Genomic DNA, 19,148 nt, shown 5'->3' on the forward strand with positions numbered 1-19,148 from the left:
AAAAATCATTCAAGCCAAAAACCCGTGTAATATGCGCAGCTTGACGTACAAATCAATCCTGTAGTGTTTCATAGCGGTATATGAGAAGTAGCCCGGACAAACTGTAAAGTTTCATTGAAATTGCATTAGTGGTATAAGAGAAATAGTCCAGACAAACTTTAAAAATAAAAAATATTAAAGGGCCATAACTCGGACAAAAATCATTGAACCGGAAAATGCTGACGATATGCACAACAAGACTTGGTATCACATTTTTCACACCAGTAGTCATGGTAATGACCATTTGTGTTTCAATCCCTCAATAAATGAGGACTATATGGTTCGAATACACATTTTCATCTGAACTTTGACCTCTAAGTGTGACCTTGACTTTTGACCTGGTTCATGTGCGTGACACAGCTTCTCAGTGGTGAAAATTTCTATGATGTTTCATTAAAATTCCTCCATGCATGTAGGAGATATGTTCAGAACAAACATTGGACGCCGCCAGCCCGGCAGGGGGGAAACTATAGTATGACCCGTTTTTTAAACGGGCAAATAAAGATTCAGCATGTAAATAAAGGTTATTCTTCAACCATATTATTATGGAGGCCAATAAACCATTAAATATCATTCTTTTATATGAAAACAAAAACAAATATATTGTAGTAGTCCTGAAAGCTGCTCACTTCCAGGCAAGAAAACAATCAAATTTTAGAAAAAAACTTAATAAAGTAACTGTAATGATGTTTTTTGACATGAAGAGATAGATAATATTATAAAATTTGTATAGGTTTGAGGAGGTTTGGATCAATTAAGTGTGCGCAAAATTTCTGATCATTCACTCACATGTATTTTTCAAGATTATTCAAAAATGATCCAAAAATACAATGCTTTTATCTCAAATCAGGCTAGGAAAGGCACAAGAAACAGATAAACAATTCAATTCCATGTTTATTTCTTTATTATCTACTGCATATTGTTCCATTAAAATTACACTAGTTGATTCCATAAAATAATGTCAAATTTTATGTTTTTATCTTCTTTAAGAACATAAGAAATGCATATAATATATATTTATATTCATGATCAAAGTGACAAATGGTATGCTTTATGTAGAATATGAATTGTTTTCAATAAAATTCAATATCATAACTATACTCTTGCGGTTATTCCTGCATAATTTGAAGCAGAATGTTAAAGATCCTGTATGTTCTGTGATTGATATTTTTACTGTATGAATACCACACTAGCAAAAATTATATATGTACATATTTATGCAAATAAAACAATTTTCAAACATTGAAGAATATGTAAAATGTGTACTGCAAATATTTGTGCACATTATATTTAATCAATAAATTACAGGCATTCATTTCTTATTGGAAAATTTGACTTAGAATTTATAGAAAATATATTTCTAATTACCTCCCTTTATTTACATAAAATGTTAAATTGGGTAATATCTTTATAAATAATGCTTATTGGAACTTACAATATTGACAAATCTTAATTTGAGCATCATATTTATGAAATAAAACCATGAAAAAATTGTGTTACAGGATCTTTAATTTCTGTGGCTTTATAGTATTTTTTATGTTTTTATTGTATAAATCGTTAATCCACTGCACAAACGTTTCTCCTAAATAAAAAAATCTGATTCTTTTCATAACTAGAAATGTGTCGTCACCCCACGGATGCCCCCGCATGCAGCCAAAATTTCAGATGTTACAATATTTAGTTCCAAATTTGTTTGCAAAAACTTTTTTTTTCATTTTAAATTCAAAGCCCTAAACACAAACCATTTTTATACAAAAGTTCAAGGCACAGAAACTATTCAGTGTTTACCTATAATTGTAAATTGCATATTGCACATTTGTAGCCAAAATAATAACTACATACATTTCCACAAAAGTATAAGTGCTGAAACTGAAAATTCAATTTTTTTTCCAACATTCAAGAGAGACAACTTTGTCCAAAATCATTAAACCACGATCAAATTCGAACTTGAACTGCTTATTCCTAAGATGTATCTATTTCAAGTTTTCATAAAGCAAACGGCAGATATTGCTCGTAGGATATTTAAATATGCCCAAATGTCATCAAGAGCAGTTTTGCATGTGGAAGGAATGTATTTTTCAGACAGAAAAAATGAAACAAAAAAATAAGAGACGATATTTTGTGATTGGTAATTTGAATGAATAGAAGTAAGTTTTCTTCTTTTAATTACTTTTGACATTTAAGTTATTTATAAATTTCAGCTTTGCTTTTCTCTGAACAGCCTGACATTGTCAGAATTGACAGCAAAAATAAAATTTAGGTACCACATGGGGAAAGTCTTAAGAAAGTAGTTTGAAAAGTGTGAAATTATATTTTGATAATTTTCACTGTGAAATCATCAAATAAAATTTTCACGGATAAATCAGTAATCCAAACATAAAATAAAGGGGCATAACTCTGCCAAAAATCATCTAACCATGACCAAATTCAAAATTGAACTGTCCATTTGTTTCACGTATCCATATGTTTAATTTGAGTTGAATGTGTAATGCCGTTGGAGAGATAATCAACGGAAACTGTAAATTTCATATTAAATCTAGTGAAACTCTGCCGTATCCATATAGTATATTTGAGTTGAATATGTATAACTATGAGGGAGATAATGAACAGAATCCGAAAGTTTCATATTATTTTATAAGTTCAAGAGGGATAACTCTGTCAGCTATCATCAAACAATTACCAAATTCAAACTCGACCATTGTATTCTTATAACATATCCATACGCTAAATTTGAGTTGAATATGTACAACTATTTGGGAGATAATGAACGGAAACTGAAAATTTCCTTTTTTTTCAAAGTGAAAGCAGCATAACTCTGCCAAAAATCATGGAACCATGACCAAATTTGAATTTGACCTGCGTATTCCTTTAACATATCCATATGTCAAATTTTTGTTGAGTGTAATACCGTTGGGGAGATAATGAACGGAAGCTGGAAATTTCATATTATTTTCAAAGTGAAAGGGGCATAACTCTACCAAAAATCATCGAATCATAACCAAATTTGAACTTGACCTGCGCATTCCTTTGACATATCCATATGTAAATTTTTGTTGAGTGTTATACCGTTGGGGAGATAATGAATGGAAACTTAAAATTTCATATTATTTTCAAAGTGAAAGGGGCATAACTCTGCCAATAATCATCAAACCATGACCAAATTGAAATTAACCTGTGCATCCTTTGACTTATCTTTATTTCAAAATTAAGTTGAATGTGTAATACCGTTGGGGAGATAATGATCGGAAACTGAACATTTCATATTAATTTCAAAGTGAAAGGGGCATAACTCTGCAAAATCAACAACAATGACCAAATTCGAACTTGACCTGCGCATTCCTTTGACATATCCATATAGTAAATTTGAGTTGAATATGTATAACTATTGGGGATATATTATGAACGGAAACCGAACATTTCTTATTATTTTCAAAGTGAAAGGGGCATAACTTTGCCAAAAATCATCAAACCATGACCAAATTGAACTTGACCTGCGCATTTCTTTGACATATCCATATGTCAAATTTGAGTTGAATGTGTAATACCGTTGAGGAGATAATGAAGTAAAACTGAACATTTCATATTACTTTCAAAGTGAAAAGGGGCATAACTCTGCAAAATCAACGAACCATGACCAAATTCGAACTTGACCTGCGCATTCCTTTGACATATCCATATTGTAAATTTGAGTTGAATATGTATAACTATTGGGGATATATTATGAACGGAAACCGAACATTTCTTATTATTTTCAAAGTGAAAGGGGCATAACTTTGCCAAAAATCATCAAACAATGACCAAATTGAACTTGACCTGCGCATTTCTTTGACATATCCATATGTCAAATTTGAGTTGAATGTGTAATACCGTTGGGGAGATAATGAAGTGAAACTGAAAATTTCATCAAAAATCACCGGACCATGACCAAATTCGAACTTGACCAGTATTTTCTCATGATATATCCATACGTCAAATTTAAGTTGAATGTGTGCAACCGTTACTAAGATAATGAACGGAATGACAGAATGAGGGAAGGACGGAATGACGGAACAAGGTAACACTGTATGCCCCAGCCATTTTATGGCGGGGGCATAATAAAATTGGCATAAATCATGAGGTTTGCTGCTTTCAAAACATTTTAAACAAAAACTGAAATCAAATACAAATGACACCAACATAAACAATTGGTGCTTGAAAACATTTAAAGAAAAAAGTATTGCACATTTTATAATAAAATCAGAATAAGTATACAGGTATAATTAACTAGAACTATCGCTGAATGCGATTCATACCCCCACCAATGTCCTTGACAAAAGACAACTTTTGTTTTGTTTGTTTTGGGTTTTACTTCACATCGACACAGTATAGGTCATATCGCGACGTTCCAGCTTTGCTGGTGGAGGAAGACCTCAGGTGCCCTTCCGTGCATTATTTCAGGCACGAATTGGCACCTGAGTAGAACCACCGACATTCCGTAAGCTAGCTGGATAGCTTCCTCACATGAAAGAATCCAAAGTCCCTGTCGGGATTCGAACCCACAGCGGTGAGGGGCAATTGGTTTGAAGTCAACGACCTTAACCACTCGGCCACGGATGCCCCAAAAGACGACTTTGAAAGGTGGTTAAGGGAATAACTTTACTGGCACAAATACATATACATAAAAAGAAATTATCTCTGGTGAAAAAAAAAACAAAATGTACAGGTAATAGTATATATATAAATTGTCAAATCATGTTCGAAAAACCTTTCATTTTCCCAATGTACTAAAACAAACAAAAGCAGTTAAGTTAAGAAAAAAGAATAACTATGTCAAAATGTAACTAGAACTATCACTAAAAGTGATTAATATCCCCGCAAGACTGCTTCGGAAATAAGGAAGTCACTAGTAACAGAATACCGTATAAGTACTATTTTCTGCGGAAACTTTATTTCTGCTATTTCTGCGGTTCATTACGACACCGCAGATTTAAAAACCGCAAAAAAATAAGCCTTTTCGTATGTATATATCGGAATATATCAACTACCGGTATTGTATAATTACATTAACATGTACCTTTATCAGCTATTGTAGTTGGGAATTGTTCTTAATGTATCTGTCGTGAATAAAATATTAGAAAAAAATGTTACTTTGCTTGTTCTCTTTGTTTAAATAAATGTTGTATGATTTTCTCTCACCGTTAGCTTGATTTCCTTGTAAAATCAGACTATTGTAGTTTGACGGGTGCAATAAACATACCCTTTTGTATTTGTACAATATCTTGTGTCTACGTGCAATTTTGCAATTGTTTATTATTCACACTTCATATTTATACACAGCATTAAAATTGTTAGCATTGCAGGTTTTAACATGTATATGCCGATACATGATGATTACAATGAAATACATTGTCAGTCGTCTGCATGTTAACCGGAAGTAATGTACATGTTACATCAACAAATCTTGAAATGTTGTCTGTTTGTGTAGGTTAATTTTGTAAAAATATCTTAATTAATACGCAGAAATAAAAAGCACCAATGCGAGAATGATGACAACGCAAAAATAAAATACGCAGAAATTAAAAACCCCCTATTTTAACAAAAATCGCAGAATATTAAGCCCTCAGAAATAAGTACTTATACGGTACCTTTCAAAATAATTTAAATAGAGTTATGGTTGTGGGCAATTAAAGATAGTTGTGGTTCTTGTATGTTGCATTTCCTTTCAATGTGGTTGACCATTGATTAAGTTTTATTGAATTACTCTGTAATAAGTATAGAAAAAGTTACGCTTCTTGAGCACTGCACTTCCTCTCATTGCGCTTGACCATTATATGAAGTTGCATTAAATTCTAAACATTAGTTTTTATGTAAGCAATCGGACAAGGAAAAAGAACAAAGGGCAATAACTCTACAAATACTGAAGATGGAGTTATGGTTATTGTACACTGCACTTTCTCTTATTGGGCTTGACCATTGTATAAAGTTGTATTGAATTCCAACAACTAGTTTTCAAGTTATGCACTGGACAAAAAAGTAACAAAGTTATGCACTGGACAAAAAAAGTAACAAAGGGCAATAACTGTAATTAGTCAAAATAGAGTTATGGTTCTTGTGCACTGCACTTCATCTCACTGCCCTTGACCATTTTATGAAGTTCATTGAATTCCAACCACTAATTTTCAAGTTATGCACTGGACAATAAAAAGTAACAAAGGGCAAAAACTCTTTAAAAAAGAGTCAAGAAAGAGTTATGGTTTCTGTGCACTGCACTTTCTCTCAATATACTTGACCATTGTATAAAATTATATTGAATTCCAACTAGCAGTTTTCAAGTTATGCTCTTGACAAGAAAAAAGCAAAAGGAAAAGTAACAAGGGGCAATAACTCTATAATTACTATGGACATAGTTATGGTTCTTGTGCACTGCACTTCCTCTTATTGTGCTTGACCATTGTATGAAGTTGTATTGAATTCCAACCATTAGTCTTCAAGTTATGGTCCGGACAAAAGAAAGCAATGGAAAAAGTATTAAAGGGCAATAACTCTGTTATTACTTTAGATAGAGTTATGGTTCTTGTGCACTGCACTTCCTCTTATTGTGCTTGACCATTGTATGAAGTTGTTTTGAATTCCAACCAGTAGTTTTCAATTTATGCTCCGGACAAGGAAAAGTAACAAAGGGAAATAACTCTGTAATAAGTGAAGATGGAGTTATGGTTCTTGTGCACTGCACTTCCTCTCAATGTGCTTGATCATTGTATGAAGTTGTATTGAATTCCAACCATTAGTCTTCAGGTTATGCTCCGGACAAAGAAAATGCAATGGACCGCTGGACCGACCGACCACCGAGTGACTCCTATATCCCCCCCCCCCCAAACTTCGTTTCGGGGGTATAATTAAGAGTGGAAAAACTTTGCATACCGAGCTTACTTGTGACCCTTTATATATTACATAGTTTCAAGTGAATATTTGTTCTGGTTTAAGAAATTTTAATATTATAGTAAATAAATTTAAAGACATAAAAATGGACTTAACTTTGTCAAAATGCAATACAAAGTTATCACCCCCCATCTTTTTTAAGTTATGAAATTTGACCTGCATATCTTCTCGTATATATTTGAAGTTTCAAATGATTATCTGTTCTAGTTTTAGAAATATTCAAGTACATGTTAAAATTTCAGAACATTTTCTAAGTCAATTTTTGACCTTCAAATGTGGCCTTGACCTTAAGCTGGCACAAGGGTAAGATGGGTTCTGCATATTGCCCAGTTTGGGTGAACATTTGAGTCAAGTTTGAAAAAAATCCTTCCATAAGTATAGAATTTATAGAGCAGACATGACATCGTCTAGTATTTATTGTATGTAAATTTAAAGACTTAAAAAGGGGCATAACTTTATCAAAATGCAATACAGAGTTATGAAACTTGACCTGCATATCTAAATTGTGACACTTCATACATATTTTAAGTTTCAAGCAAATACCTTTTCTAGTTTCAGAAATATTCAAATACAGTCATGATAATATTTAAGAATTTTTTCTAAGTCAATTTTTGACCTTTAAGTGTGACCTTGAACTTAAGCCAGCAAAAGGGTAACATGGGTTCTGCACATTACCTTGTTGAGGTGAACATTTGAGCCAAGATTGAAAAAAAATCTTTCAATTAGTGTAGGACTTGCAGAGCGGACAAAACATAATAATATTTGATTGTTTGATATTTGACCTTCAATTGTGACCTTGACCTTGAGCTGACACATGGTCAACATGGGTTCTGCACATACCCCTTGTTGAGGTGAACATTTGAGCCAAGTTTGAAGAAAATCCTTCAATTGGTATAGGATTTATAGAGCTGACACGATAATGGAGACGGACAGACCGACACGACAAAGCAAATCCATTATAGCACCCCCCACACATTTTGTGGTGGGGGTATAATAAAGGTCAAAGTTGCCCATGAAGTTTCAAGCCAATATCTCACATACTCCAGACAAAAATGAGAGACAGGCAGATGGAAACTAATAGACTATAACCATATTTCACGATGTCTTTTTGATGGGGGATGATATATATATCAAATATATGCTGTATTTCTAACAAAATATGCCTAACAAAATATGCATATCTCAAAAGTTGATTACACCAAACAATGTGGGCACCATCTTCAAAGCATCAACTTGAGCAGCTAATGAGGCACCATATGCTTTTAAACTACCTAGATCCTGGTCAAGCTTACTCTCATATTCCTGAAAAATATGTTGTAAAATGATTATTGTATAAAAACAGTGTTGCATCTAGAATTTCAAAATTATGGGGGATTGTCCCCCACTCAACTAAAAAATGTGGGGGATTTGAAAAAAATGTGGGGGACATACATTTACCTTACAATATGACGTACCGAAAATACTTTATTTATTTTGCATTGAGGCATTTTTGACAGCTATCGTCCGGTCAACAACGGAAATAGAAAAAATAAAATATTGACGAATACTATAATACACACGCGATATGACCCAGTCGGCTGCTACAAGCGATATAGTACGTATTTTAGTCCTTACCGCGAGTGAAAACTAACACGGCTGAAGCCTTCAAGATACGATGAAAATAAACTGAATTAAGTTGTAAGGATCGTCAGATGCGCGACTTGACGCGCATTGACATCATTAAATTGCGCGATCTGCATAAAATATGCTCAAATCGCGCAGCCTAGATGCAACGCAATAATTAATGATTGTTACTGATACTATTATAATAGTTCTAACTCCTTAAAGCTAAACAAGTGGGCCATGATGGCCCTAAATCGCTCCACTAGAAGATACAATCTGCATGGGCAGGATTTATTTACCAGGATATCCCTAATGAAACAGAACTAGCAAGAGCCCGGTTTGAGCTGGGTGATGCTCCCCGAATAGGTTTTGGACACAGGAAAGTACACCTCTTGTAGTTTCAGAGTTATGTCCCTGGAAAAAGTTTAATGTCCAATAATTCCTAAATTAGGCAAGGCAGAGTAACTGTTCTTTGCACTGCACTTCTAATCAATGCGATCTATCAACCTACAAAGTTTCTTGTTGATATCTCTTATGGTTTCCGAGTTATGTCCCGGACAACTTCAAAATGTAAAAATGAACAAAGGGCAATTACTACAAAATTTGGCAAGGCGGAGTTCAAGTTCTTGTGCACTGCACATCTACCTATTGAGATCCATATACCTACAAAGTTGCATGTTGATATCTCTTGTACTTTTAGAGTTATTTCCCAGACAAGATTTTTTTAAAAGGGGAGATAATTCAAAAATTGGGCAAAACAGAGTTATGTTTTTTTTGTACTGCACTTTAACTCAATGAGATCAATCTACCAACAAAGTTTCATGTTGATATATCCTATAATTTTAATGTAATTTCCCAGACAAAGTTCAAAAAGTAAAAATAAACAAAGGGCAATAACTCCAGAATTAGGCACGGCAGTTATGATTTTTGTGCACTGCACATCTACCCATTGAGATATATCTTCCTACAAAATTTCATATTGATATCTCTTATAGCTTTACAGCTATGTCCAGCTATGTCCTGGACACGATTTTTCTAAAAGGGGAGATTATTAAAAAATGAGGCTAAACAGAGTTATGGTTCTTTTGCACTGCACTTCTACTCAATGAGATCTATCTACCTACAATGTTTCATCTTGATATCTCTTATAGTTTTAGAGTTATGTTCCGGACAAAGTTTAAAGTGTTAAAATTAACAAAGGGCAATAACTCCAAAATTATGAAAAATAGAGTTATTGTTCTTATGCACTGCACATCTTCCCATTGAGATCTATTCAACTACAAAGTTTCATGTTGATATCTCTTATAGTTTTAGAGTTATCCCCAAGACAAGATTTTTCTATAAGGGGAGATAATTCAAAAACCGGGCAAAATAGAGTTATGGTTCTTTGACACTGCACTCCCCCTCAATGCCCTCTACCCCACTGTAAGAAGTTTAAACAAATTATCTCCAAGGGTTTTCAAGTTATGCTCCGGACAAGACAACGTACGGACAGACGGATGTTCTTACCAGAGCTACAGTATTGGGTTTTCTTTTGTTCTTTTTAACCCCACAATGCAGAAAATAACCCGACAAGAGAAACGGAATGAATGACATCAAAGACATCTATTGTTATGAGAACAATAGACCAAACCCCATAATGTTGCTCTGGTTTGTACGGACAGACGGACGGACAGACATGAGCCTTAGCCGAGCACATTGTCTTGATGTGATAGACATTTGTGCCAAGTTATTTTAAAATTCTTCCATGCATGACAAAGTTACAGTCCGGACATGAATGTGTATCTTCAAATGCTTCTCGAGAGAATGAGTACCTTCAAACTATAAGTGTGACCTTGACCTTGAAGGTAGGGACATGAGTCTTTGTCTGGACACATCATCGTGATGTGGTAGACATTTATGCCTAGTTATTTCAAAATCCTTCGGTGCATGACAAAGTTACAGCCCGGACACGAATGTGTGTACCTATAAACTCTAATTGTGATAAAGTGAACTTCAAAATGGTAGTGTGACCATGACCTTTGAGGTAGAGACGTGATACTTAGACGCAACACATCGTCTTGCTGTTATAGACATTTATCCCAAGTTATTTTAAAATCCTTCCATGCATGACAAAGTTACAGCCCGGACACAATTGTGTGTACCTATTAATTCTAATTGTGATAATGTGAAAATTCAAAATGTTAGTGTGACCTTGACCTTTGAGGTAGAAACGTAATTCTTGGACGCAACACATTGTCTTGATGTGGTAGACATTTATGCCTATGCTGCAGTAAAATGTTTTTTATTTTATTAATTCATCGTTTAAAATAAAATTTATCCCACAACATATCGTTCAACAAGTTTGGAAAAGTATTGCCCAATCGAACTCAACCAGTTACAATATGCATAAATATAGATTAACACAATGTACCATTTATAAATAATACTCATTTGAAAACACTAGGATAATAATTCTTAATATTTAAAAGACATAACGTATTCGACATGCTGATGCACCAACAAACAATTATATTGACATACATGTATTTATCATTCGACGGATGTTAGCTGGAAAATCTTTAGCCTTTGTCCTATGTGATGCAGTAATAGTTGAACCTCGGTTGGCTCGAACTACCGATCTCTCGAACAAATTTGCACAGACCCTCCAATTCGAGCGAACGAAGTTCGACTGTATATAAGGAACAGCTATGATCACCTGGGAAAGATTTAAACTACATACAAAATACCTAAGCTATAGGACTTTCACTTTTAGAGAACAGAGAGGATTTCATTTTTAAAATCAATTTTTAGCTGACCCAGATGTACAACAATTTTAGTAGAGCTTCATGCTAAAGACATCCCAGGAAAATTTTTATCAAAATGACACAGTGGTTTCACAAGAAAAGTCGTTTGAAACAAGTTATTGGTGGACTGACAGACCATGGATGCCAGACAAATTGTGATCACTAAATGCTCAGGTTAGCTAAAAATCATTATAATGACATTTCCATTAATACAGATCCTGAGATTTTTGTTTTGTTTTTTTAAAACGTCATAAATAAAAAAATTCTATAAAATACAAATGATCATAATATACATATATGAAGACTTACCTCTAATTCTTTAACTTGTTTTGACATCTCGTAGTTATCTTCTAAAGAACTTTTATGAGATTTTCTCAGAACTATAATTTCTTTTTCTCTTTCTGTGAAGAAGGAAGAAAATAACAATTTTAAAATCAATAAACTATGCAGACCATTATTATATACATGTATATTAGACAATATTACAATCCAGTAACATCTATTAAGTGTATATTGTTGGGTTTTTACGATGGGGTGTTCAAATATGAATGCAACTGGGTCAATTTTCTAAAGTGATTAACAAACAGTGACAAAATAATTATCTCAATCCTTCAAAATACTCACTATGTGATATACAAAGTTTTAGTGTTTTAATCAAATTTTTAAATGTGTTTTTTTGATTAAAGTTAAATTAAAGCTTTAATTTATTTATTTCATATACATGTATATACAGTAGAACTTCTATGAGTCGAACTTCGATTAGTCGATTTTCTCGATGTGTCGAAGTAAAATGAAAGTCCCGATTTTTTCCCCTATATATTCCTTATAAAAACCTATATATGAGTCGAAATATTATGTGTCGAAATGTGTCAAACTTTTTAGAGGTCCGTATAGAATAAATCAAGTACAATTTACCACAAATAAGTCGAAGTCCTTCGATTATTTTGACAACTTCGATCTCGAGACTTTTTTCACACCTTTTCTAGCCGCGAAGATGATTTCCGATCAACTTGTATGACAGGTGCTGTTGTTAACAGCCTTTGTTTGTGTTTAAATGTGTGATAAAGTGCTTTAATTGTTACCATTCAAATTGCTGTAGTGGTTTTTTAAAGTAAACAATAAGAACTACTTTCATTTGAGAACTTCCTTGACCCGGTGTCGCTGGATAATCACACGGGGATATATTTACTATAAGCTGGGTTAGTTCTCTCCCTTTTGTTTTGTTACGCCTTTTGTTACTTGCTTGTCATTAAATTGAGACCTATTCATGAGTCGAAGACCCGATGTGTCGAAGTTTTTATACAAGTCCCTTCAACTTCGACTTATCGAAGTTTTACTGTACATGTATATATTTACTGGATCAGACATGAGATATAAACTTAAATAAAATGATCATTTTAAGCAAGTATCTGGCAAGCTAAGTAACATTTTTTCTACACAAGTTTCTTAACTAGAAATTACCACATAAGAATTTTACAACAAGTAACTTAATTATTAGAATGTACACATTTTTGCTTCCATTAAATTTTACTACAGTTTCTGGTTTAAAGGCACATTATGCCTCAGAAATTTTTATTTCATTATAAAGGGTAACTATGAATTGTATAATGTTTAAGAAAATTTAGGGAACATTAGATGCATATTACCTGAAGAATGTAACAATGATTGTGTAATAATTTGTCATAAATATAACTGTGTTAAAAGTTTAAACGACTGTACAAATAAAATCCTTAGATTTTCAATATTAACTTTGTTTCTTTATGACAAGATATGCGATATTGTTCGTATTTTGTTGTACTCAATGATTACAATACATATCTGAATATGAGTAACTTTTTTTTCCGCTCATATTATAAGTTATACATGTATTATGATAGTATAGATAGAACTTAAGATATATCCAACTTGCCGTTTTAGGTTAACCAATTATTCAAAGTGCTGAAAAGGGCAATAACTTGATAAAAATGGAAGCCATAGTTATAACTTGTCCAGATCATGTACATTGTGTTGATAAGTAAGTGTGTGAAGTATGAAGCCATTGGTATAGGTAGTACTTGAGAAAAATCCAACTTGCCGTTTTAGGTTAACCTTGTACGGACAAACAGATGGATGTCCAGCAGAAATGGAATAAAGGGCCATTTCTTTTGTTATTTTCTATTGTTTAATAGAGGGCAAATGGCCCCTTTAACTCTATTGGAATGAATTCTATTGTTCTCTTTTGTTCTGTTTACAGTTAGATGGCCCCCTATCCCTATTCGGTAGTGTGGACAGACGGACGGTTCAATTACTATATGCCCAGGGGCATAAATACTAAACAATATCAGTCTAGAACTAAATAAACTAGAAGGGTTTTTTGCCACAAAAACATGTTTCCCACAAAAGGTTGGACCGCTGCATTTAAATCCCATCAGCAAATTGACCTATGAAAGTTTTTTTTTCTATTTTAGCTCTGGTGACCATTTTTTGCTGTGAATCATCAGGAAACCATTTTCCTATTTTTAATTACAGTGACCTTAACCCCATGGGGTCAAAAAGCAATCCTAACCAGGGGCTTGATATAAGCTTACTATATATCAAGTTGATTGAAATATCTCATTGCTTATTTCAGTTATCAGGAAACCATTTTTCTATTTTTATAAACAACCATTTTTCTATTTTTATAAACAATGACCTTGACTTCTGCTCAGGGGGTCCAAATGTGATCAAGAGTCTTCATATAAGCTTGCTATATACCAAGTTTGATTACAATATCTCATTCCTAACTCTAGTTATTCTCCAGAAACCATTTTCTTTTTTTAGTAACAGTGACCTTAACCTTGACCCAAAAGTAATCATAATAGAGGTTTCCATATAAGGTTGCTATATACCAAGTTTGATTACAATAACTCATTCCAAATTCTGTTTTGTTTTATAAAAGTTGACCTAATAACTGAGCTACCACCAGTTTCAAAACTTGTCAATACTGCACAGATTTGCAGGCTAGCCTTGGCTATAATTACCGGCAGCAAAATCTAATAATTTCCTGACTTGCCTTGTGATGTATAAAGTAAACTTACCACTATTTTTGGACATAAATTCCTGTATAAATTCACTTATATTTAGTGAGCTGTCCTTTCTTAGCAAAGTATCTTGAGATTTTTCTGTAATAGTTATGGTTGGATCTATGTTGTCTGTGGATAGTATCAGTTGTTCAGCTTGAATAATCTCATCTATATACAATGACAGAAAATTCTATAACATGTCTAACTGAACTGCATGTGAAGTGTTTGTTATTTACTGTTTGTTTTTTTTTACAACATTTCCATCATATTACACCTAGTAAAATAGTTCAAAGACAGAAAAGGCCGGGTTGCATATGTATACAAAATATCATGAGGCTGTGAATTGTTACTTAAATATTCTAGCACTGACCATTGATGTTGAAAATTTAACTAAGTCAGTAAACCGGAAATGGATGAGCAACAGACCTGAAATGGAATGCCACAATATGGGACCACATGTCAATGCTGTGAACCACAAATCAAGAGGCTGTGGTAAGTAGTTGCTGAGAAAACTGTTACGAAAATTTCCTACCATTGACCATTTATGTCGAAAATTTAACTAAGTCGGCACACAGGAAATGGATGAGCTACAGACATGAAATCAAATCCCACGGTATGGGACCATGTGTTAAAGCTGTATACAAAATATCAGAAGGCTGTGATAAGTAGTTGCTGAGTAAACTGTTATGAAAATTTCCTACCATTGACCATTAATGTCGAAAATTTAACTAAGTTGGAAAACAGGAAGTGGATGAGCGACAGACCTGAAATCAAATCCCACATTATAGGACCACATACAAAGGGCAATTTCTAAAAAATTATGAAGGGTAGAGTTATCATTCTTGTGCACTGCACACCTCCTGAGTGAGATCTATTCACCTATGAAGTTTAATGTTGATATCTCAAAGGCTTTTTGAGTTATGCTCTGGACAAAAATTAAGTTTGAAAAATAACAAAGGGCAATAACTGAAAAATTATACAAGGTAGAGTTATTCTTGTGCACTGCACTCCTCCTCAATATGATCTATCCACCTATGAACTTTCAAGTTGATACCTCAAATACTTTTTGAGATAATTATGCTCCGGACAAAAATGTTGGACGGAAGGACGGACGGAGACTATTTCTATATCCCCCGCGGCCTTTCACCGAGGGATAACAAGAGCCAACGCCAGGCGGCAATGTATGACTTTATTTACTTTTTCTTAATGCAAACAATCGGTTTAAACAAATTTTTAAAAAGAAAGTTAAAGAAAAAAAAAGTTTTTCCTTTTTTAAATTTTAATAGGTCTGTCTGGTCACATCATCTTGCTGTTTTGTCCTAATAAAATTATTTTCATAAATAAATGACAATTAAGAAGCTAGAAATAGGTCGACACACCACGGTTGCCCCCGCATGCAGCCAAAATTTCAGATGTTATAATATTTAGTTCCAAATTTTTTGCACAAATTATTTTTTTCATTTTAAGTTCAAAGCCCTTAAAACTATTCAATGTAAACACAAACCATTTTTATACAAAGTTCAAGGCACTGAAACTATTCAGTGTTAACCTTTTGTAAATTGCATAGCCAAAATAATGTCTACATATATTTCCACAAAAGTATGAGTGCTGAAACTGAAAATTCAAAATTTTTCCAACATTCAAGAGAGATAACTTTGTCCAAAATCATTGAACCAAGACCAAAATGAAACTTTAACTGCCTATTCCTAAGATATATCTATATGTCAAATTTGAGTTGAATGTGTACAACCATTGGGGAGATAATGAACGGAAACTAAAAATTTCTGGGTTGTTTTCAAAGTTCAAGAGGGATAACTCTGTCAGCTATCAAACCATGACCAAATCCGAACTTGACCAGTGTATTCTTATGACATATCCATATGTTAAATTTTAGTTGAATATGTACAACTGTTGGGGAGATAATGAACGGAAACTGAAAATTTCCTCTCTTTTTTTCAAAGTGAAAGGGGCATAACTCCACCAAATATCATAGAACCATGAAGAAATTGGAACTTAAACTGCTTATTCCTAAGATGTATCTATATATCAAATTTGAGTTGAATGTGTATTACTGTTGGGGAGATTGTGAACGAAACTGAAATGTTCATATTAATTTCAAAGTGAAAGGGGCATAACTCAAAAATCATCAAAACATGACCAAATTCGAACTTGACCTGCACATTCCTTTGACATATCCATATGTAAAATTTGAGTTGCATGTGTAATACCGTTGGGGAGATAATGAATTGCATATTATTTTCAAAGTGAAAGGGGCATAACTCTGCCAAAAATCATCCAACCATGACCAAATTTAAACTTGACCTGCGCATTCATTTGCCGTATACATATGTCAAATTTGAGCTGAATGTGTTATGCCGTTGGGGAGATAATGAACGGAAACTGAAAATTAATCAAGGGGCATAACTCTGTCAAAAATTATCGAACTAACCTGTATTTTCTCATGATATATCCATAAGTATTTGAGTTGAATGTGTGCGACTGTTATCAAGATAATAAACAGAAACTGATGATGATGGAATGACGGAAAGACGGAACAGGGTAACACTATATGCCCTAGCCATTTAATGGCAGGGGCATAAATATAATCAAAATTCAATCATTTGAAATATCTAGCAATGACATGTCTGGTTTCTTTGGTGTTTGTAGGAATCTGGTGAGATTGTAACCTTGTCATGTTAGTCAAAGCGGCCTATACATCCAACATTTAATACTTTATCACTTAAATATTTCGATGTGGTAAACTTTATTGAACAATTTCTTTATAATGATGGTGCACAAAATAAAATGAATGATTCAGCTAATTATGCATTCAGTTTTTTTTTGTATAGTGAAATAAATCATATAGTTCAAACAGTTTTAATTTCTTTCAGTTCAAAACATATACACAAAAGCAGACACAAAACTTTTAAATTGATACAAAATGACTAAGAGTGACCTTGACCTGATGAAAGCCAAACTTGATCTTTGCACATGGTCTCATTATGTTTAACATTTCTGCCAAGTAGTTTGCTAAGTTTCCATTTCCTTTCGCCAGTTCAAAAGATACAGACAAACATAAATTTCTAACAGACAGACGGATGGCTGGATGCACATGTGCATAACATTATAAGCCGAAATTGTTTGTCTCCTATAACTCACAAAGTACTTGAATAAAAATGTATAAAGGATAATTATGATATACTTACTTGTAATATTCTGTAAATGCTGTCTACCAAACATATGTTCTTTTTTGTTATGTGCAGAAATAAAATACTGGTTACACACTTTACAGTACAACTCATTCATGTCATCATCCACCTAAAATTATATCATACAATCTAACTTTAATAAGGGTTTATCAATAAATTCAAAAGCAAGTCATAATGCAAAAAGTTTATAAGCTATAGTTATATGTAATACATATATGTCTATGTAAGTGACCCCAGGAAATGGTCATTCTTTATCAATGAGTCATGACTGATATGTGTAAAGGTCCACAAGGCAATTCTACATGCCAAATACAAGGGTTGTCCCAAAAGTCTGTGACAAATTTTATAGACGGTTCATTTTTAATGCCAATACATAATAATTCACACATCTAACTGTTAAGTTTATTATTTAACATTACAACAAATCATTTACAAAATATTTACTCTAATTACTTAGAAATTTTCAGTATTAACGACATTGGTTTGAGTTGCCGGCGCACATGAAATAATTTGCATTTTGTTATGAATAGGCTAACATTAATTATGTATATTTCAAAAATCTGATGATGTGTCTGCACAATGTCATGTTGACTTCCTCTGCTGCTATTGTTAACATCATCTCAGAAAATCTTAGTTAAATAACTTAAGAAACGAACAAGATGCAGATAAATGAAAATATCTCATAGAAAATAGGAAAGTTAAAATGGCGACGTTTGAAGAATTTGAGGCGCAGCTAGCTAGTGAACAGGTCACTCGATCAGGTTTCCTGACCATTTCAAGATGACACATGTTACATTTCAACAAATTTACCAAATAGAACAGTTAAGCAACATATCCTGAGCATTTGTTTACAAAAGGCATGAACTAAACCAGACTTCTGCGCTACAAAAAGCGAAAATAAGAAATTAACAAAAATAGGAAGGCCGATCTCCGTCGCCTATTTCCTACAGCTAAAAGCAAGTGCAACGAGACCGGAATTCGTGTATAGCAAAAATTAATATATGCCATCCAAACATTCAACAGACATTAACATATTCTGTACAGACTTGTCCAATCTATCATTTGGTCTTTGGAGTGGGTGGGGGGTGCAATATAAAAACTGCCTAGGCTAGGGAGGGCTATCGCAGATTTTTTTCAATTCATGCGCTTTAAGGGTCATCTTTTCTAATCTACTGTGTGGTCTTTAGTGAGCTATAGGACAAGTACATATTGCAGCAGGGCGAGTAAATATTCTAAGCTACTCGCCCTGCAGGACCAGTTGCTCCCACAAAATTTGTCGAGCCCCGATTCAATATCTACAAAATTGTTTAGGTGATGTCATTTTACACTTTTTTTTTCCATTTTAAGGTCTTGCAGCGATCTTTGTCAACAAACCAGAACCATTTGAGCAATTTTTGTGAAGGACTACCAGTGCTTATTGTTTATTCCTGTATAGTTTCATCAAAACCTACAGAATTGTTCAGAAGGAGAAATCATCTAAAGGTTTTTCTTATTTTTAGCTCGGACTGCCATCTTGTTCAGCAGACCAGAAGTGAAAATGAAAATCTGAGCCT

General features: G+C 33.5%; 1 protein-coding gene across 1 annotated transcript in view; it reads right to left on the minus strand.

Moving 5' to 3' along the window:
- Positions 1 to 925: 925 nt before the first annotated feature.
- The window catches only part of LOC132718069 (high mobility group protein 20A-like), a gene marked incomplete at its 5' end in the record, with an annotated part of 30,176 nt that continues 11,953 nt past the window's right edge, over positions 926 to 19,148 (minus strand). Inside the window, 4 exon segments of the mRNA XM_060701686.1 lie at positions 926 to 8,259; positions 11,655 to 11,746; positions 14,402 to 14,554; positions 17,593 to 17,704. Coding sequence (XP_060557669.1) covers positions 8,140 to 8,259; positions 11,655 to 11,746; positions 14,402 to 14,554; positions 17,593 to 17,704 — 477 coding nt within the window.

The sequence above is a fragment of the Ruditapes philippinarum genome, unplaced genomic scaffold (genome assembly GCF_026571515.1).
Source record: "Ruditapes philippinarum isolate M1 unplaced genomic scaffold, ASM2657151v2 ctg2287_1_1_1_1, whole genome shotgun sequence".
Classification (NCBI taxonomy): Eukaryota; Metazoa; Mollusca; class Bivalvia; order Venerida; family Veneridae; genus Ruditapes; species Ruditapes philippinarum.